Source organism: Sphaeramia orbicularis, chromosome 24 (genome assembly GCF_902148855.1).
Source record: "Sphaeramia orbicularis chromosome 24, fSphaOr1.1, whole genome shotgun sequence".
NCBI classification, from domain to species: domain Eukaryota; kingdom Metazoa; phylum Chordata; class Actinopteri; order Kurtiformes; family Apogonidae; genus Sphaeramia; species Sphaeramia orbicularis.
The window spans coordinates 3,265,662-3,288,434 of NC_043979.1; the positions used below are offsets into that span (position 1 = coordinate 3,265,662).

Here is a 22,773-nt window from a genome sequence, read left to right on the forward strand (position 1 = left end):
GATGGTTGTTCCTTTGGAAACTAGGAGAATTAGAAAAATTTTGTGATATAACATTAGATTCTGTTCTGAAATAAAAATGTGTTTAGTATTTGCACATATTTCTGTTGTAATTCAGTCCTTCCAGGAAATAATCATTTAACAAAAAAAGAGACAAAAAATGGTCTTTTTAACAGTATCATGATATATCATGATATATCGTGATATATCGTATCGTGATCCTAGTATTGTGATTTGTATCGTATCGCCAGATTCTTGCTGATACACAGCCCTAGCAGACGCATGTGGGGTCACCATGGAAACTGCTTACAAACCCAAATGGGACCCTTATATGCAGCCCAAATGTAACCCTTCTGGGGCCCACGTGGACATGCTGGCTGTTTACATGATCATTTTAATAATCGGATAACTCCAGAAATCAGATAATGTTCAGAGTATTGCTGTGCATGTAATCAGGCTCATTGACTTTTTTGTTCTAATGTAAAACCATGTCTTCCCTCACACTAGAGGAGTAACATGACTACATGTGGACTGAATAAAAATATAGTTGACACGTGGATAAGAGATATTATCACAGACATCCTGTACAATATTAAATGTCCTTTGCCTCTCCTGGCTCCAGCCAATCACATTCAGCGGCTGTTGACGCTGTCATTCCTACCCAACAACAGACACTATGACATCATCGGCACCGTGTGATCCGTGGTGGTGCTACCTGAGCCGGTGCAGTGGTCTACAGAAGCCCAGTTGTGGACATTCATCTCAGACTCAGGGTGACTTTGACAGAGTGAAGACTGCTGGAATCTACCGCACATTTTTCTCTGTACTGTCCAGCGTGTGTTTTAGCGTCGAGTGTGTTGAGTTACTGGGTTCGTTTCCCACCAGAGCCTCACATTCTAAAAATGAACCCACTCCTGATACTGTAAGCATATGGATCTGACTGTCATAGATTATTTATATCTTGTGAGCATTTTTTTTAACTGGTTTGTCTCTAACCCTGTGGTGGATGGACATGTACACACATATACACACACATACAGGGGTTGGACAAAATAATGGAAACACCTTCTATGATGCCACAATGTTAGGTGTTTCCATTATTTTGTCCAACCCCTGTAGATACACATGTGTATACTATATACAGGTGACAAGTCCTTGCTTATATAAACACAGATGGATGGCAGCTCTGATGGCAGGATGTGGTCCTCTGTCCTTTAGGTCTGTCCACTCAGGTCCTCTTTTGGTGCTTTTGCCTTAATCTCTTTTTTTTTGGCATAGCAATTCATAGGCATTAAGCAAAAAGGTTATTTACAGGGGAGTTTGTGTGTGTGTGTGTGTGTGTGTGTGTGTGTGTGTGTGTGTGTGTGTGTGTGTGTGTGTGTGTGTGTGTGTGTGTGTGTGTGTGATTATTTGTGATTATTTTGTACAGCTTGGGCATATTCAAGTGGAGACAGAAGAGGGAATAAAAACAAAATTGACAGTCTAATAAATAAAAGGGTCAAAGGATGTGAGTATACAGAAACTAGAAATCAGTAAAGGATTTTAAATAATAGTATAGAAAGAAGATTAAGGGGAAAAAAGAAAGTAAAAAGGAAAAAAACAATAAAAAAGAATAAATTAAAAAACAGCAAAATCAATAATCATAATAATCAATAATACCAAATAGTGACAGCCTTTTTTTTTAATCTCTCTTTTTAATCTCATTTTATCTCATCTTCAAACACAGTGAATATTGAACATTTGAATTCTCACTTTGACAAAAATTTCTAAAGAAGTTGCGTGTTTCATTATTCAGTGATGCTAATGCTGCGTTTCCACTACGTGGTATCGGCTTGACTCGACTCGGCCTTTTTGCATTTCCATTTTGTAAAAGGACCTGGAATCTGGTACCCGGTATTACTTTTTTGGTATCGCCTCCGCCGAGGTTCCAGGACTGGGGACCAGATACTAAAACGTGACGTGGAAACACTGCAGACCACTGATTGGTCAGAGAGTCGTCTCTGTGACCCACCGTTTTACAAAAAACAGATGCAGAAGTTTACAGTAAATATAGCAGTAGATTAATCCACACGATGACAGCCTGTAAAACTACACCATGGTTTGTCTAGGAGGTTCAGACATAAAAATTCTGCATGAGCTTGATAGAGCAACACGAAACAAGCGAGTTTATCAGCAACTCTCTGAGCAGACGACATGGATGACATTGCTATGACGACCAGATACTGTAAAGTCGGTAGTATCCTGTAATGGAAACGGTCTCCAGGAATAGGACCTGGTACCAGAGTCGAGCCGAGCCGAGCCAAGTAGAGCTGGTTCCACATAGTGGAAACGCGGCATAAGTCATTATTTTTCCACAGTTTCACATTCTGTCAAGCTAACTCATCACTTTTAGTGAATCTCATATTATTTTGCGATGCTGAGGCTTTATTTTTTAGAAGACAACTCATCATTTTGTAATATTAAATATTTAAATAATTTCATGTTATTTTGAGATGCAAAATTACTATTTTAGACAGTTTAACTTTATTTTAAGATATCTGTTTTTGGATAGTTCCTTGCTGTTGTAAGATACTAGATCAATATTTTGAGAATCGAGCCTTTTATTTTTATTTTATTATTATTATTATTATTTTTTTTTTTTTTTTACAAACTTTCACCTTTTAAGATACTAAACCATTGCTTTTAAAATATTTCTCATTAGTTTGACTTGCAGGATTTTTTTCCTCAGTGGCTGAAATATAGCTACTTCCTTGTGCAGTTCATACATAAGTAGTTAAAGTGTGAAATCAAATGGCAGCAGGGTGGTTCGTAGGCATAAATAGACAGTAATTATACTGAAACAGAATGAGTGGTAGCTGTAAAATGAACTACCTTGTACTTGAATGAAGTGTTCCAGTCTGTGTTGCCAAGGATGGAGCTGGATCAGGCTTTCTGCTCTTTATTTTAAAGTGACAGTGGTGAAATGTCAGTGCTGCTTAGGACTTTTTTTTTTTTTTTTGTAACTTAGATCTTTATTTAGTTTTATGTAGAACTGTAACAGTAACCAAAAAGAAAAAGACAAAGACAAACAAAAGAGACCCTAATAAACAAAAGAAACAAAAAAAAATTAATAAAGTAAAAAAGATAAAAAAAAAGAACAAACGAGAGCACAAATAAGTACCAAAGAAAACACTGTGCTCGGGTAGAACAGTCAGTCTATTGATTTTGTGTAAATATAGTCCATTTATTCCACTTTTTATCCACTTCTGGTTCTTGCAGCCTCAGTCTGTGTTGAGTTTTCCATTAGAAATATTTCTTCTATTCTGGATACTAGCGGCATTGTACCTGTGGTACCGTTGTGTGTGAAAAGTGCCTATACATTATTGTAAATGGACACAGCAAGAGCAGCAGCAATTTTGTAAAAAATTGTCGTGATGTTATTTGTTCACATTATTTGGGAGTGGATATTTAAGGAATATTTTCAAGACACAATTATGCATTTAGGCAGTTTGCTTATTTCAGTACCATCAATTTATAGTATATGCAGGTAAATACTGCCTGTTTGCATTGTTCAACAAGATTGTTCATAGAGATAAGTATAAGTAAATTTTATAGAAATAATTAGACCTATTTGTTAGTTTACAATTTCAGGTTTTCCAAACCATTTCTATTTATTAGCATCATTTTTGCTTTAAACAGTGATTCACTGACATAGTGATTTGTCATATATTGACTGTTGCAGTGTTAACACTTTAATTGTTTCATTTCTGAAAATGGAGTATGGCGGCAGGGATGAAGAATCCAAAGTAGAGAGAGGCTAAAATCACCCAGCATACCTCACAACATTTGAATACGGACATAAAATTGTGCCTAATAGAAAGTCAGGTAATGTTTCTTTTCATTTGGTGGCAATCGGGCCTGTGAAGGCTGAGGAAAACCTGTACAAACGCCGTCCTGTGCTGCAACATCGATCGATCGAACACAGAACGGGCATTATATTGTAGGATCCACTGGTCCTTTGATGGAAAGGTTGCCTTCCCCCAGTTCCTTGTTATTGGTTTTTTTTTTTTTTTTGGAAGCTATTAAGAATAGCTGCTTGGGACTTTCCAAATGATTCAGGACCAGAGTGTTTTTCACAGATAAATGAAACCTGAAACAAATTAACCCAAGAGAAATCAAGAGAACATCATACGTTTTTACCGCATGCGTTCCTTCTGGTTTTTAAGATGAACCCAGCGCCCATCTGTCCTCTTTCCAACTAAGTTTGATGTCTCCTCCTGTCATCAGAATGAATAATTTAGGTAGAAAACATTTATATGAAACCTCAGACTGTGCAGCTTTAGCGCCACTACATTTGTCCACACACACACACTAGTCATGATATTGAGGGCAGTGTCCTTCTCTGTATCCAGCGTATGAATAATAGATTGGATCCAGGAAGTACAAACAGGCCGACCAGCCCATCAGGTACAGTCCCACCACTCACATCCTGAACGCAGCTCGCTCGTCCACCACCTCAGCGCTCTGCCGTCTGTCTCCTCAGTCTTTTTGTGTTTCATCCTCGTTCTCCATCTCTATCCTGTCGCTCCCTCTCTCTCTCTCTCTCTCTCTCTCTCTCTCTCTCTCTCTCTCTCTCTCTCTCTCTCTCTCTCTCTCTCTCTCTCTCTCTCATGTTCATCCGTCCCTCCCACACTCTCCTCTCCCTCCCTCTGCCTTTTGTTTCTATCAATTATAATCTATTGAAGAAGCTCCACAAAGAACCACACCCGTCATTTCAGCGACATCATCAACTTCAGCTTCCGACCACATCTGGGCCAGTTTGACAAACCTCCAGCGGTGAGGACGATGCTGAGGTGAAGCGCAGGAAATTGGAATGCCTCAGCTATGGTTTTATACGTGAGCTCCGGGGATTGTGATGGGGGGGCCGGCGGCGTGATAGTAGTCGCACTGAGGCCTGGCAACGGGTCAGACGGGGCCCCACATGGACTGTGGCGCTACGTTTGCTGCCAAAGGAGGCCTTCACTGACTCTGTCTTCATGTAGGTACACTACAGTTATTTCACTTTCCTAAGATGTACTTTTACATTAACCCTCACATGCAGAAGGGGCGGGGAGAGTGTTTTCCTGCAATATCTTTGTCATGAAAAGTAGTTATTGTTTCATATTCCGGGTATTTATGAAGAAACACGTTATTGACATCATGCCATTTAAATGTTTTACTTGTCTTTTATAGATTTTATGAAATTGCAGTTTTTGTATTACTACTACCCCAACCTTCTATAAATGGGTCAAAATGACCCTCATTAATTTTCAGTGGAATTTAATGTGAATCTTTGATTCATTCTACATTCATTCATTCTACAGCAAAACCAAAGGACTCACTCTAAACAAAATGGATGTTGACATTGTTCTATTGCTGTTATATACTGTCTGTCTGTCTGTCTGTCTGTCTGTCTGTCTGTCTGTCTGTCTGTCTGGTTGGGTTTCCCCACCTAAAAACTTGTTAAACCTTTCATCACATCTGTCATTACTGATGACAGATGTGAATCTTAAAAACACAAGGTGCTTGTGTATAGTTTCAATGAGGCAATGGAGCTCACTGATAATGGAGCACTTAAATCTATCTATCTATCTATCTATCTATCTATCTATCTATCTATCTATCTATCTATCTATCTATCTATCTATCTATCTATCTATCTATCTATCTATCTTCTTTTCAATTTTTCAAAATATTTCTAAAGATTTTATAAAATTGTTAAAAATTACAAATATTTCAAACAGGAAATCTTTCTTTTGTGGACCAAAATATAACACAAATGACTATTTTTAACATAACAAAATGACAAAAGTGGCATAAAAACACAATGATTTTAACACAGGTCGGTTTTAGACCCACTTTTGGAAAACTTTAGGGCTCAGACACTCAGCCATCTAAAGTTTAAGAAAGTTTAACAGCTGTAGGACTTTTACATGTTTATACATGTTTTTGGAGCTGGGTAATCAACTCAGTCGTGATGCACAAGGCCCGGTTTGTTTCCATTTGCAATTAAAGATGATAAAATTCAATATTCAGTCATTTGGAGATATTTCAACAAACGTATACATTTTGCTTGGAAGCTGTACATTTTACAAACAGACCTCTAACCTGGGGTGTTACTATAAAGTATTACATAAACTGTGTAACATGGTCTGGTCACTGGTGACTGATTTTTTGGGTTAGGGTTTAATTTGACCCATGTCGGACTGGTGTGGTTAAGGATATCATTTAGCCACATGCTAAACACAGAAACTAGACAGTGTTCCATTTCATTTGCATTTTGACCTCACACTTCTGTTTTAACCATAACTGAAAATCAACCTTCAGGACTCATGAAATGGATTAATCTTCAAAGTTTAAGAATGAAAACCAGATGCATCACATTGCTGTTCTTCTTCTTTAACATTACCAGTAAACTGTTAAGTACAAATGTGACAGACTGGTTCAAAGTTTACTTATAAACAGGAAACAAAAAACCTGTCAGGAGCAAGGTTATAGTAGTTTTGGATTTTTCATTATAGTTTAGTTTTATTTAATTTTGACTTTTTTTCTCTAATTCAGTTAGTTTTAATTTGTTTTTAGAGCAGGTTTGCTAGTTTTTATTAGTTTTCGTTATTTTCTAAATGCTTAGTTTTAGTTTAGTTTTAGTTTTTACATATCTTTTCTCTTCTTCTCCGTCATATTCAAGTAAATCCCAGACAGGACTCTGCTGCTTTCTCCCAACGTTATTCTCCATGTTTCCAGGTAGAGTGTGGACCAGAAGACGACTCTAAATGAAAAGTGACGAGAAGTGACGGACCGTTAAATATCATATGGTGCCAGCAGCTAAAACTGCTTGAGGGAAATAAACTGATTTCGTATCAATCCGACATTGACAAAGATGAAAACTATGGGAATTTTATCCATAATTTTTATACATTTTAGTTAGTTTTGTAAACACATAATACAGTTTCAGTTAGCTATCTTTTTTTCTTTTAATTATAGTTGATGGGGTTTTTTTTCCAATTAACGAAAATGTTTCTACAATTGTAGTTTTTGTCATTTTGTTAACGATAATAACCTTGACACACACTCACACACACACACACACACAATTGTTATTTCTTGTACATATCCTATATGAATTTCCATGTATCCACCATATTTTTGTAAAGAAAATACAACTTTCTGACTTGTAATCCCTAATTATATCCACAGAAAAGCACCTATAATTATATTCCACTAATCATTTGACTCTTAATTCACTCACCTCCTGGATATTGAAGGAAAGGCAGATTCCTCAGATCCACTAGAGTTGGACATTTCACCAAAAAATGTTATCATGAAAAATGGATAATTACCACAATAAATGTCAAATTGTTATTTCTTTCAAATATAAAGTTTTGGTGCCAGCAGGTTGGTAATAGTTACCTCCGCCAAGGAGGTTATGTTTTTACCAGGGTTTGTTTGTCTGTCTGTCCGTTAGTGTGCAACATAACTCAAAAAGTTATGGACAGATTTTGATGAAATTTTCAGGGTTTGTTGGAAATGGGATAAGGAAGAAATGATTAAATTTTGGTGGTGATCGGGGGTGGGGGGGCCCATTTCCAACAAACCCTGAAAATTTCATCAAAATCTGTCCATAACTTTTTGAGTTATGTTGCACACTAACGGACAGACAAACAGACAGACAAACAAACAAACAAACCCTGGCAAAAACATAACCTCCTTGGCGTGGGGGGGCCCACGGGGGGGGGGGGGGGGGGGCACTGATCAGCCTTGGCAGAGGTCTGCGCTCTCCGAGTGCTTTTCTAGTTTTGTATTATTCGTAAAAGACAAAACAAGATGAAAACATAAATCCTAATAAACTGGCTCATACATGATGAAACCCATAATTGTTGCCATATGAAATAATTTTTCAGCGATCATAGCAGCTGATCCCCAAGATAAATCAGCACAGTATTTCTAAACATTCATTCACCCAGCTCTGACAACAACATTTTTTCCCACTGTTTGAATTGTTATTTTTATTTTACCTCTGGACCACTTTGGTCTTACTATAGACAGGATTTAGTGCACATCCTCCCTCCCTCAGGTGCTCTTCAGAGCTCATAGTGATCTCCAACTGAACTTCCTCATTCTTCCGTCTGCTTTTGTCTGTGAACAGTCGGCTTCACCTCTTTAGCTCCGCTTTTCCTTTCGCCTTCACCCTCTGTCTCCATCCTCACATTGTGTTATTGGAAGCAGACCAACCCTAAGTGCTGTTGTCTCGGCTGATTAAATCAATCCGATCTCTGGAGAGGAGACGCGACATTGACTGAATGTCAGAAGCCATGCTCTGCCTACTATTTTTGTGGCACTAAAAACTTAAGGAAAGTCAAATTCCTCACAGTGAAAACGTTAGCAGATGGAGTCATAAAAAGCTGCCTTTAATAAGAAAATGGGCTTTAAATTGATGCGAGCTGTAAATGTGATCATTAGAATTTCCTTGTGAGCAGCTTTTGGCGGCTGAAGCTGCGTGAGGCTGCTGTCTGCATTCTGTCATTAGCACATAAGCTCTATTAGAGCAGACAGTAACACAATTACAGCCACAGGCAGCGGAAGATGGAGACGAGAGACCATGTCAGCAATTACACCCAGCCTTATTCTGACGAGATCAAGTGCCCGCAGACTCGGCTGAAGTGAAACACTATTGAATTAAGCCGATACAAGGAGGAAACCATCAGGATGGTAATGAGACCAGATGATTTGGAGAATGATCAGAGACAGAACTACAGAGAAATCCTTTGTTCACTGTGATGTGACCACTGTGAGTGACTGGTGACCTGTTCTTCAAATCCACTAAATTCTCAACCAGACGTCTCAAGTACCTTCATGATGTGGAGTGAACTTCTACACATCTGTGTTTGTAGACACTTTCCACTCCTACTAAGTCAGTAGTTATTCCTCAGTTACTACCATTTTTTAACCTTTAAAATAAATAATTTTTATTGAATAAAACTTCTTTGGTCTGTAAATGTGCTTAATTCTCCAAACAATTTCAAGAATCAAACCAATAGTCCCACACTCTGACTTGGAAACAGTTATCCACTCGTTCATATTCAGCAGACTGGATTACTGTAACTTACCCCTGTCCGGTATTACCCAAAAATCATTGTCCCGCCTCCAACTGGTCCAGAACGCAGCAGCTAGGCTTCTCACTGGTTTTAACAGACAACATCACATCACCCCAGTCCTAGCTTCACTTCACTGGTTTCCTGTGCGTTTTACAATTAATTTTAAGATTTTATTGATCACTTTTATAGCCCGAATGGGCCTGGCCCCTAGCTACATAATGGATATGCTAGTCAATTATGAGCCAGTACGCAGCCTTAGATCCTCGGGGGGGCAGAGGGCTCCTGGCTGTTTCAAAGTCGAGGTTTAAATCGAAAGGTGACAGAGCCTTTTCCATCAGAGCCCCTCGACTTTGGAACGGTCTGCCCAAGGAGATAAGGCTGGCGGAATCAGTGACATCTTTTAAATCACTTCTTAAAATGCATTTTATAGACTTACCTTCATGTGATGTTGTCTCTTTAATGTTTTTAATGTTGAATATTTAATTTTACCCTGTTTTGGTTATTCATTTATATTGACATACATGATGCTGCTTTATTCCACTCCGTCATTTAGCATTTGACAGCATCATGTAATGTTATTTCTGCCCTCTCCACTATAATACATTCAAAGGTAGTCATGATTTTGTGTTTGCTGTATTTATCTCTTTTATTGTGTTGTTTGCTATGTTTTTATTCTGCTGTTTTGCACTTTTGCTTTGTCTGTCAAAGCACTTTGTAAACTCAGTTTTTAAAGGTGCTATATAAATAAAGTTATTATTATTATTATTAATTCTATTAGAGATTTTAAGTGGAAGTCTATGGGAATAGTTTGTTTTTTTCTTAGTGTTCTACTAGAGTCTGTCCCTGGAATTACACCAGATATTTTTCTCCAAAACTTTGTTAGTGATGGCAAAGCTGATGTTTCCTCCTCTATCAGGAGCTGTTGGTGTCAGGTGTTTCTTTGTGGATGGTTCATGCATCAAAAAGGACATTTGTAGTGACTGAGCATCAGTCATGGGTCTGCGTACAGAACTGTTGACTAAAGAAAATACGCTGTTTACGGGTGTAACGGTACAGAAAAACTTCGGTTCGGTACGTTTTTGGTCCAGTGAAGGACACAAGTGGGAGGTGTGCTCTGTAACCACTGAAAACTGAAACTTAACAGGCTTCGAATGTCCGACCCAGCTTCTGTGCCTCTGTTATACTCTCTGTTGTCATGTTTACCCCCCCCTACCGGCGCCCCAGCCTCAGAAGAAAGTGTTTTGTTTTGGGTTTTTTTGCAGCGGCGCTGAGAGTGTATATAGGTGAAACCCTGCACATGGGTTCTGCTTGTGTCCAGTCTGTTTCCCCAGTGTTTGCGTTCTTCACATAGGCTGCATGTGTTCATTCAGTACACCTCTGTATTGTATCGAAGGCCCCGGACAGAAACGGTTCGGTACAAATGAGAATGCTGGTACATTGAATAAAAGTCCAGCTTTTCCTGGATATATTAAAAAACATGATGGACAAGAAGAGGATTAAAATCAAATAAATACTGTCAGTTTTATTTAGTCCCACAAGTTTAGTTGAGGTGTAATGCATTAAAAGTTCAATGTGCAATATTATGTGACATTTAGCGGTGAAATTGGATAAATATAGAGGGGTCACAAGTAAAATATTTGCTTTCATGTGTATTTATTCCTGAGATCTCACCTGCTCTTTTTATTTTCTCTGATATTCATGTTGCCTGCTGTTCCAGTAATGCTTTTCTGTTTTGTTGTGTTTAGAAAATGGCAATAAAATGAATTGACTTGACATTTCTTGACCTGAATTGAGATGGAGGTGAGGTGTAAAATGGAAACACTGAAGTACAAGTACCTAAAATCTGTCCCATTTCCACCCCTCCACTGGTAGATTCATCAAAGGACAGAATGGCTGTAACAGTGAATCCTGGCCGTTGGGTTGATGTTCTACTGCTGTTAATATATTGACTGTGAAGGGACAAAGTCTGTTTCTTTCTGCTGCTGGAAAAGTGTCTAATGCCAATACCAATGAAGGTGTTAAGTGGGGGGAATGTGTGTGAGGCTGTTGGTATTCAGGAGCAGTGGCCGGGCCGCTGCTCACATTCTGCCCCTGTATGTGTCTGACTTTACAGTCCACACCAGCCTCCACTGAGTGTGTTTTAGATGCAGAGGGGGACGGAACACCACATCGGTCCATCTGGACCCGCTCAGGTTCTGAGGCAGCATTAGCTCATTAGCCAGTGGCAATTAGACAGAGATGTCAGTGTGTCTCTGGGTCCTCGTTGTTATGCCAGTACTCAAGTTGGAAAAAAAAAAAAAAAGCCCCAGGGGGATGGTGGAGTTGATCATATGGGGACAGATCATTTGTGCTGATGACGGTGTAGAGGGGGGGAGGAGACTCAACTAAAGTTATCTATTTTACTGAGCAGCCCGGTCTCATATTTAGACCCCCCCAGAGAAAAATCTTCTTTTACACCCAACTGTATATATAAGAAGGCGGGGCAGCGAGAAGCTTAGGCCCAGGTAGCCAATCACAGTGCAAAAAGACCAGTCAGCTGTCCTCCTCATAGTGAGCAGCCAGAGCTGTGGAATACGAGTCCTACTAGTTATTCAAGGGCTCTGTGCACTGCCTGTCAATTTCTTTTTGTCTGAATACACCCAAACAGGAAAATGGAGATTACCCAAAATCTCCACTTTGGCCACAGTTTTCAGAAACCTTTGTTTTCAGTGGGTGCGGCTCTCATTGTCATGTAAATGATAGGCACAACGCAGAGAAAAATCTGTTTTGCCAGATAACTGGCTACATGTAAACGGCCTCTAAACGTCAAGCCTAACCTAATGTTACATTAATGCTTATGAAGTTGTTAGTTAGACAGAAAATGTAAGCTCCAAACGTAAACTTTAGCTGTGTTGTTCTATCATGAACTTCTCCCTTTGGCTTTGACTGTTGTGGGCTAATAAAAGAACTGACTGAGGTTCCAGACCCTTGACTTATCTGTAACATTATTCTGTGACTTTGTTGAAAACCAGAAGTCCCTCAGAGCTTTGTCCTCCTGGTCGCTGGGCCATGGGGCTGAAATTGCACCTGCACATGCTGGTGTGATGCTTACTGGCATCAATGAAAGAATAATAATAATGATAAAATCATAAATCCTGTTGTGTCTTTGCATGTGTGTGTGTTCTCTCACCCACAGTGTTTTATTCAATATGAGCGAAACACCCTAAATGTTGAAACGGCAGTAAAACCACATTCACTGATAAAATGACATAAGGGATAGAAAGGGGGGATGATTTTGACTGTTTATATTTCAGGGTGGATGGCCACCCCTCCTCAACTCAAGCACTGGTTGTAATTAGGGCTGTGTATTGGCAAGAATTTGGCGATACGATACAAATCACAACACTAGAATCAGGATGTGATATATCACAATATATCAAGATACTGTTAAAAGGCAATTTTTTGTTTGTTTCTTTTTTTTAAATGATTATTTCCTTGAAGAATTGAATTACACCAGAGATCTGCACAAATATTAAACACATTTTTATTTGATCACAACAGGATCTAATGTTATATAACAAAATTTTCCTTTATTAAAAATTAAATTCTGTTTTACAGATGTTACAGTTTAAGATCCTGTTTAAATGTTCATATTCTATTAGTTCAGAATTAACATCAGAACATTATTTTAGTTCAATTCCAACAAAGGAACTAACATTATTTAATAAGAGTGTTAAATAATGATAAATAAAATATAAACAAAAAGAAAAACAAAAAAACAAAAATGAATATCTACATTTGAATAAATACCTAAAAATATCAACACAGTACTTTTTAATATCGATACAGTATTGTGAAATGAAATATTGTGATATATTGCAGAACCGATGTTTTCTTACACCCCTAGTTGTAATACACATGTATTAATGAGAAGCTGAGACATGCACTTACTTTTCTAGATACATTTTAATTTGTTCATCTTTGTTCCTGTTATTCACATTTTTTGCAGGATAGTTTTTAGACACAAACATTCTCATAATATATATTTACTTTTTTCACAAGACAAGTTTGGGGTTGGCATTATTATTATTGGTCATATTATGGTTATGCTACATACATATTATTATGTTATTATTTTACTGGTCTGAGCCACTTCAGATCATATAGGGCTGAGTGTGGAACCTGAACTAAAATGAGTTTGACCCCCCTGGTGTAGAGACTCACAGATTAATACAAATTCAGAGCAGGATGTTCCACCCACAGAAACAGCCAACAGTATAGTAGTAGAATATAAATCATTCATTTGCTGTAAATTGACCCTCAGTTAACAAACCCCCCTCTGACAGTCGGAGTCATGGTCGTCTGAACTCAGATGAACACAAAGAAACATGTACATAGACGTGGTGTTGGCACTTTTGCTAAAGGAAAGGATGTGATTATTGTTTCACAGCTTCAAGTTATTTGATCATGTGTACTAGAGCAAGGATGTCAAACATGCGGCCCAGTGGGTCCAATCTGGCCCGTGGGATGGATTTGAAAGTGCAAAAATTACACTGAAGATGTGAACAGTCAAGGATGTTGAACTGGTTTTAGTTTAGGTTCCACATACAGACCAATATGATCTCAAGTAAAATAACAGCAAACAAACTGTCCTTTAACAATAAAATGTGAATAACCTGAACAAATATGAACAACCGGAAATGTCTAAGGAAAATTAATTGCAATTGGACCAATATTCTGCCTGGTACTGAATGTTTTGTGCCTTTGTAGATCTGATCTGTAATGCACATGATGTATAAATGATAAGTTCTGACGTAATATTGTTAATATTTTTGTTCAGAAATATCAGTTTTTTTCAGGTTATTCACATCATTTTGTTTGGATAGTTCGTAAATGTTAATATTTTCATAATTTAATGTTTTGGGGATTTTTTTTTTGCACTAAAACAGAGTCAGATTTGGAGTTGTTATTATTTATAGGCAGTTATGTGATTATTTTACTCGGCAACACAGTAGTGTACCTTTAAGTGAAATCCTCTGACTAATTAATTCAGTCACAGGGTATTGATTATGTTGAGGGCTTTTATTGGATGTGCAGTGTGCTGTAGTTGTAGGATTTTTGCTACTAATTTCACGAAGTAGAGATTACAACCTTTGCATATTACAAGAGGTCAACTAAGAGTGTATTTATTGTTTAATTACTCAAAGTGTGCAATCAATAAATCTGAAATAGAACATTTAACTCATAAAAATGTAGACATTGCAGCTGAGAAATGTTGGCGTTCATTTTATTCTATACTGTTGGATATAATAATACATCCTAAGTTACTAAATGGTTTGTTCAGTGAGCCTCCTGCTGAAGATGTTTTAGGTTTTTTAAAAGTTTCTTTGTTTTTTCTGGTACATGAAGACTCTTTGTGGAAACGCTGCTGCTTTGACTGTAGGCAGGGCTTTGTGTGTGTTTCTGCTAAATGTCTAAAAGCAGCTGTTTTTGTGTGTTTGTGTCCCCCTCTACAGGCCCCACACTGCCCAGACAGGGCCCCCAGGTTCAGAATGGCCCCACCCCAGAAGAGTTGGACCTACAGAGAAGGTACCGAGCACACACACCTTTACGGATTAAACTCTTTTCTTAACGATGGTGAAAACAATTAAAGAGTTTTGGTACATTTATTTAAGCTCTCACTCTGTAATAAACACCCATCAAGCATCACAGATGATAGATATAAGGATTTCACTGAGGACAAAAGGAAGATCAGACAGTTTTATGTGAAAAAAGAAAGATCACAAAATATTTATATCCTAGAAATCAAGTTTCAGGGGTATAATGGTTTTACCCCGACCGCCGATGCCAGATCTCGTTGGTGTTTTGGCAATAACTAGGACAGATTTGGTTGGATTTCTTCTCCCTTGATAACCAACATAGGCTGGGGCATCATAAGGGGGGGGGGGGGGTGTAAACATGACAAATTCATGGGGCCCAGCATTTCTGGGGGGCCCATACAGCAGTGGAGGGGGTCCAGTGGATACAGGTTAGAAGTTGTGAAAATTATGTTTATATTTATGCATTTGGAAGATGCTTTTTTTCCAAAGCGACTTAAAGGCAAAACAAATCAAATCACTCAATCAAATTTTATTTATATAGTGCCAGATCACAACAAAAAAGTTATCTCATGACACTTTATGTATAGAGTTGGTCAAAATCAGACTCTAAGCCAATTTACAGAAACCCAACAGAACAGAAAAAATTATGTGAAAGTCTGGTGGATAATAGAGGAACAGAAGTCGGACGTTGAAAGCATGTTAAGTTTCACTTTCGCTTCACACCAGCGTTAGTTACGTTAGTTATGGACCACACCCCCACGTATATAACGCTGCCCTACACGTACCCTACATACATACCCCAGTTCCAACAAATCAGTAAGATACTGAATCTTATAAAGGGCCCACGTTGTTTAGCTTTCATGGGGCCCACAATTGTTTGTTTGTTTATTTTTGGTCGTGAAACACAGTCAGTACAATACAGGGTTCATCGATGTAACACCAATGTGATAGCAAAACGGGAGAAAATAATATAAAAACCCCTCAAAAAAAACCCCAAAAGCATCCATCTTGGTAGTGTGACCAAAAAGGGAATAGGCTGAAGCTAAAAGCTTATTTGGCCTACCCTTTGAATTATTCTTAACATTTATTAGCCAACATTAAGCTATCCTTCTGCTAGCGGTGCCCCAGAACATAGTGGACCCCTAGTGGAAGAACCTTATCAATTTCAGCTTTTCTGTGAGTGTTTTAAGTCATCCAAATGGGAGTGCTTTAGTTTTTTGGACATAAATCAAGCAATAATAGGCCGATTGAGATATAATGTGGTTCATATTGATGGTCTTCCAAATGTCCGTGTTCTGTCTACCATCCAGCGTTCATATGGGGTCATTTTCACCAGGTGGAGTTTTGTGGGAAAATTGGTTCTCTGATGATTATTCTGCCATTATCAGGTCGATGTAGCCAAATTAAGTTCATATTGATCATCTAACAATTATTATGGATAGATTTATATATAGCCGAGGATTGGGGGGATTTCAGGGATATACCCTTGCTGTCAGCTTCCGACAGCGTAAGCCTGGTTTTCATATAAATCAGATTTTTATCATTGTGGTTCTACATGAACTTCCACATATCTGGAGTGTTTTTCTCCTCCTTCCAAGTCCAGTCTCTCCCTCAGGTATTAAGACTCTGGAAATACCGGAAAACACATGTATGTACACACACACAGAGGTGTCATAATGGAGGCCAGCCGTGCGCCAAAGTCTACCTGTTCACCATAAAGCTCATTCAAGGATCTAATTGGACTGAATTGCTCGTACATATTATCTTATGCAGAGTTGGAACCACAGACACATTTACTTTGAAACCCTATGTGAACAAAATGACACCATGCAGAGGAGAGGGGACAAAAAGATCTCATTTTAGTATCAAGTATAGCAGACAAATTTTATTCTTACACTTATTTTACAAAAGGTTGACTTAATATGGTTAAAATATGAGTTTTTATCATTTATAGACAGGATTTTATCTCACCAGCTGATGGTTATGAGCTGTTGTGGTGCTGTGTCTGTCGTCATTAGCAATTTCTTCAAACATCTACTTTTTAACTAAACTACTGCTCAGATTCATTCCAAATTTTACAATATCTTCCTTGGGATAATGTCTCCAAAGTTTACTCACAGTTTTGAGGTACTTTGATTTTTGAAGTATTAAAAATGTTCCTTTCCTTCTAATGGTCCATATTTGGGATTGTTTATAATATGTAAATGGTTAGAGATATCAATATAGTTCCTATTGATCACTGATAAAAGTCATATCTGGACTTTGATTGAATGAATTCAGTTCTCCTCCAGTGAAAGTACCGCCCACTTCTAGTGTTAGATTGATCTGCATCCAGACCACAGGACTGGAACATGGAGACAGAACCTGACAACCTCACACATTCAACTGGGGATTGATTCTGACTAGAACATGACGCTGACATACAGGGACATTGGTTCTATTTTTCAGGTCGTCTTCATTTGTGGAACCCGTTATGTTAACCTTACCGCAATTTAACATGTCAGCCTTTCTTACCTTTGGGTGTATTCAGACCTACTTTGTTTGGTTTGTTTAAAACAGACCAGTGTTTGTTTCCCCTTCAAGTCTGGACGGTTTTTTAAGAATACAAACATGCAAACTCTGATTTGAACCAAACAAGCGGACTAAGGCCACCTCTTCTAGGTGGTCTTAGTCCATTTCCAAACGGACTCTGGGCCGGTTCACTTCTGTTGTGAATATAGCCGGCCTCGAGCTGAAACAAACCAAGGAACCATCCGCCTTTTTGTGCTTGATGAGCCACCATAGCCGCATGGCATTGTGGGTAATCAACAAAAGTGGAAGTAGCTGAGTCGTATGGGTAGCCAGAGCTAACAGCAAAACCATGAGCCGTGGACAGACGTGGAGCCACTGAGGAGACTGAATGTCTCACTGACAGTTGGTCTATGGTCACGTACAACCCCATGTTTATTTCCATCAACACCTCGCTCCAAACTTTTTTGTCCAATGCGAGCACAGTTTGTCACATGCATGCTTCTGTTTACAAATTTTGGTCCACTAGCAAAAAGTGCAAATGTAATCCAACCCAAATGAAAAAAAATAAAGTCTGCATTTAATCTGAACCAAATAAGTGAATCAAAGGACTTTCCAGGTGTGAATTCACCCTTAGTAAGTACCTTAGTCTCATGTCCAGAAAAATTCAGTCATAACTATGCTAGACCTGATTTGTTGATCAAGTTCATCATTCATTCAAAGATCTATTACTGTGAGTTAGATGTTTACTGATGGGGCCTTTCGGGAACAGAAGGAAAAACAGCCAAACTATATAAAAAATGCATTCATTCATTAATTCAAAGATCTATTTCTGTGACTTACATGTTTAGTTTGCCAGTTGATTGGAGGCAAATATCAGTAATTAATTGAGCTATACCACTATCAGTTAACCACTACATTTTACTGTAAAGCCTTATTGAATTGTTGATGCACATCCGTGTTATTAAATGCTCTTTGAAGTTACCGTGTGAGGAATAATGTCGTCAATTCACTAAAATGAGATACTGGACAAGATGAATCACCATATAAGCTCATACATAATATGAGTCAGTATGTTTGGGAAGAGTGCTGTTTATCCATCTGGTATAGATTCAAAGACCAGAAGCTGATCTTCACTTCTATTAAGATACTTGATATGTTGCCTTTTTTTTCTTGTCATCCAAAAGAGAATGTAAAATCAGAATGATAAAGGATCGATTGCATGAATACTAGAAGCAAGTCCCCAGAATAAATCAAAATGATCACTTTTGAAATAAAGTAATCATGAAGCTCGTTTTCCATCAACACAAATACGTGGTGACGAGCTTTCTATGTTTGTCGTGTCCTATGGTGACCTGTTGGAAGCTCCATGTTGCCACTAACGCTGCAGCGGTGAAAGGTCAGATTCCTCTGACAGACTAAGGCTGAAATATGGTTTGTTTTCAAATAACACGTTCATTGTGTCAGGCCTTTAACACACAGTCTGCGTCTCTGTTCCTCACACTGTTCTTCACACATTCAGACCTGAGTAGTAAAGCATTCTTCCTGTGTGAGTCAGGGCTTCTAAATCTCTCTGAGGTGGACTCGGAGCTGCCAGGAATTCTACAGACTCAGATGGCCGTGGTTGACAGCCCCCCCTTCCTTTTTTTTTTCTTTCTCTTTTACTAATTTCCTCCTCCTTCCCTCCCTACTTTCTCCCTTTTGTCTGTGTGCCTTCATTTGTCTTCCTCCTCCTCCTCCTCCTCCTGACCCCCTCCCCTCTGTGGCCTCGGTTCCGGTCATGCTCCATATTTAGCGGTGGGTGACAGACAGGCAGTGAGTGGATCAGTGGCTGAGGTCATCTGCTGATACAGAGGCCAGTATCAGCCCGGTTGGAGTGTGAAGACAGGGATGTGTGGGCAGTGGCGGGAGTCGTAGAGGAATGAGTTAAAGAGCTTTGTGTTTCTTTAAAAGGAAAGAAAACACACTAAGATTTGAGCGGCTGTTGGTCCATTAACATTCAGGTTCCTCTGGAGCAGAACACAGCTGTTTCACATCTCATCAGAACACAACAGACACAAATCCACTCAGTTTTGTTGATTATTTATGGGAACACCTCATCTGCACACTAACATCTGTGGAAAATTATGATTTCATACAAGCTTGTTAAAGAAAATCAGATTTTAATTAGTAACATAAATGATGTGGTGGTTTTTGCTGGACCAAATCAGCACATGCTTTTGGACTAACTAAGGTCATTTTCACACCTGAAAGTCCAAACTAAGGATGCAAATTATCAATTAATCCATTAATCATTAGCTGGTTGACCTTATCAATTGATTAACGATTATTTGATAAGCGGCGATTTTCCTCAGAACCTGAATTTCTCTTTCGATAGGGTCTGTAAGAATAAAAGCTAGATATTGTTTATATGCTTAATGAAAAAAGGATGTTATATTCCGTAATGATTGATTTATTGAACCATTGCATACAGAACAGACGATGACATTTATGGAGTAGAACTAAATACATTCTGCAGAGAAATTCAATAAAATAAATGGATCTGAAGAGGGGCAGTTTAGAAGGAATGGGCATTTCTGACTTTGCATCACTGACATGATGGAGCAAGATCCCCCCGCTATTTTCCCGTGGCCACCAGGGTGACTGCAGGACATAATGTGGGACATACCTGTGGACCAGATCAAGAGCCTGGAGGATGTTTTCAACTTCTGTCTCACTGACCAGATAGTCCAGATGACCGTGGACTAGACCATCCCCCACTAAAATGCTCCGATCTGATACCGACCCCACATTTGTGCATGTATTTAGGCGGGGGTGTACCGCTCCCACAAATATGACACATGCGATTCTAACTCACCAACGCCATGATCCGGTTCGATGACTGGCTATCCCAGCCCCAGCGTTATTCAACTTCAGCGATGAAGCCTAGTTAGGGCCGTGGTGCCCCCTACTGTTAACACCACAAATCCCACCTTTGAAAAGGGCAATAAACCGACAATTAATAATTTAATCAAGCAAATTCTTATTGGCACTTAATTGATAGTCGATTAATTGTTAACATTCCTAGTCCAAACCTAGGTTATTTAAGGTGTATTCAGACCTACTTTGTTTGGTTCATTTAAAATGGACCAGAGTCCGTTTCCCTGGAAAGTCTGAACTTTTTTTTTTGGCGTGAATACAAACATGCAAACTCAACCAAACCAAACAATGGTCCAATCGGAGTCTGGGCTGGTTCACTTCTGGTGTAAATATAACCGGCCTTGAGCCAAAACAAACCATGGAACCATGCACCTTTTTGTGCTTGACGAGCCACCGTAGCCGTGTATTTATTTAATGTTATACTTGTTTTTAACTCATAATGTTGTGCCTCATACCTGATACGTCATCTTCTTACTGCTAGCATGTTGTGGTTTAGGGCACACGGGGCACGTCTGATCAGAAGAAGCCATCAATCAGCACGTCTTCGCTGATGCAGAATGACATGTAAAACAGACAAACTGGCTCTGAATGAGCTGTTCTGGACAGATAATATTATTTTCATGAATTTGTGTCTGTAAAAATAGAATACATATTTTGAAAATGACAACTGTACGTAGGACCTTCAGGTTTGTTTTCATCAACACCTGCCGTCTCTGATTCACCCCACCCCCGACTTTTCTGTCCAACGCCAGAGCACTTCATCACGTGTGGTTCTGTTTACAAACTTTGGTCCACCAGCAAAAAGTGCAATGAGAGTGCAATCCAACCCAAATAAAAAAAAAATAAAGTCTGCATTCAATCTGAACAAAATAAGCGAACCAGGACTTTACAGGTGTGAATCCACCCTTATTTATATAATTTTCTACATTTGATCCATTTTGTTTTGTGTTTACACTGCAGTTTTGGTAGATGACTATGTCCTGTCGTCATCATGTACTGTGTATAATGTACTATTATTGGCCTTTATAGACGACATGTGTCTGACATTAGCATGTTGTTATTTAGCCCATTCAACTTCCTCCATCTTCCATTTGTTTTCTTCTTTTGTTTTTGGTGCTGCCATCTTTGCAGAACTTCCTGTAAATGGAGAGTAACTCCAAACCAAACCTGCATCAAAAGTGTTTTCATTAAGTGTGAAGGACCCTGACCCCAAACTGAGGCCACTGCAGATGTATGTGAAAATTGTAAACCAGCTGACAGCCGTTGGGTTTTGCTCAGCCCTGGTTCCATAGACTGACATTTTACTTCAAAAATACTTAAACTTTTTTTTCTCCCCCAGACTCATTCCTGACTTATCTGTTTTATACTCTAACAAGATCTGGTGATATGGTTGTCCTTTTTTAAACATTTTACTCAGATCTCAGGTCAAACAAAAGCCTTTGAAATCTAGCTGGTCAGGCTTTTAAGTTTCATTGTATTTAATAAAACACATTTTTCCCTGACAGATGGATCTACTGTAGTTGAACTAACAGGCTCCAATAACAAGACTGTAAAATGACTGTCATGCAGTACTTGATGAAATTTCCTATTTTACTGAGTTAGTGAGCTAGCACTTAGCATTAGCTCATGTCTGATTCCTATAGCTCCTGATGCCCCACCCCCTTTATCCAAATATAATCACTTCTGACTTCAAGACACCAAAAATGGTGACGACCAAATCACAGGCTACTGGTTTCAAAACAACATGGCTGACATCATCGATCCTCCATTCACTAATTTTGTACAGTCTATACTTTTCACACCACATATGAACCAAACCACTGTTCTGTTTGATCCAGACCATAACCACCTCTTTTGATTGGACCAAAGACTGACTAATCAAGCGCAGTAGTATAATGGGGAAGAAAACTCATGTTTCCTACTAATCTGATTACATTAAAGCACAGTTCAGCCTCACTGACAGCTAATGTTTTGACTCTGTCTTACACCATTTAGTACCAACACTTGTCAGGAATCCATGAGGAATGTGTGTGTGTCACACTGATCCATGTTTCCTGAAAAGGAGGCAGAATTGTAAATACAGATGAATGGACAGAAGAGTTCTCCTCTATCCTCTATGCCTCATTAAGCAAGACAAGCAACCGGTGAATGAGTGGAGCAGCTCATCCCACAGTGTCCACATGTGTCAGTGGGTCCTCCACCTCCTGTGTTGGTCAGGAGGTAAACACTGAAATCACTGATTTATGAAAGGCTGGACATTCCAAATGGTCCTGTAGTTCCATCATATTTTCCTCAGGACTACATTTCCTTTTCTCACCACTGTTTACCTCCCAGAGTTAATTTCAAAGTGTCTTTTCTATGCTTTGTTTTTCTATTATTGTGTTACTTTAGATTTTTACGTAGTCATTCAGTTTGTTTTGGCAAATGCATGTGTACTTTTATGTTTATATTGACTAATTGGCAAGTTGGGTTTTTTTGTGTTTGTTTTTTTTAAATCATAGTGTTTATTTTATGAATAATTCAGTACTAGTTCTGGGCTGGTGCTAGCATCAGGTTAGATTAGATTTACTTCAACTTGCAAAACTTCGAAGAACTGGTTGCTTTTCCGTCTGCAAGAGCGCCACCTCATTATTATACCGTACGTCCCAAAAAAAATT

At 38.7% G+C, this 22,773-nt stretch overlaps 1 protein-coding gene across 1 annotated transcript in view; it reads left to right on the top strand.

The window, feature by feature from the left end:
* enah (ENAH actin regulator) overlaps nucleotides 1–22,773 on the top strand; it is a 175,063-nt gene that overhangs the window by 83,426 nt on the left and 68,864 nt on the right. The window contains exon 4 of the mRNA XM_030128560.1: nucleotides 14,606–14,678. Within this exon, the coding sequence (XP_029984420.1) occupies nucleotides 14,606–14,678 (73 nt within the window). The remainder of the gene's footprint in view (nucleotides 1–14,605; nucleotides 14,679–22,773) is intronic.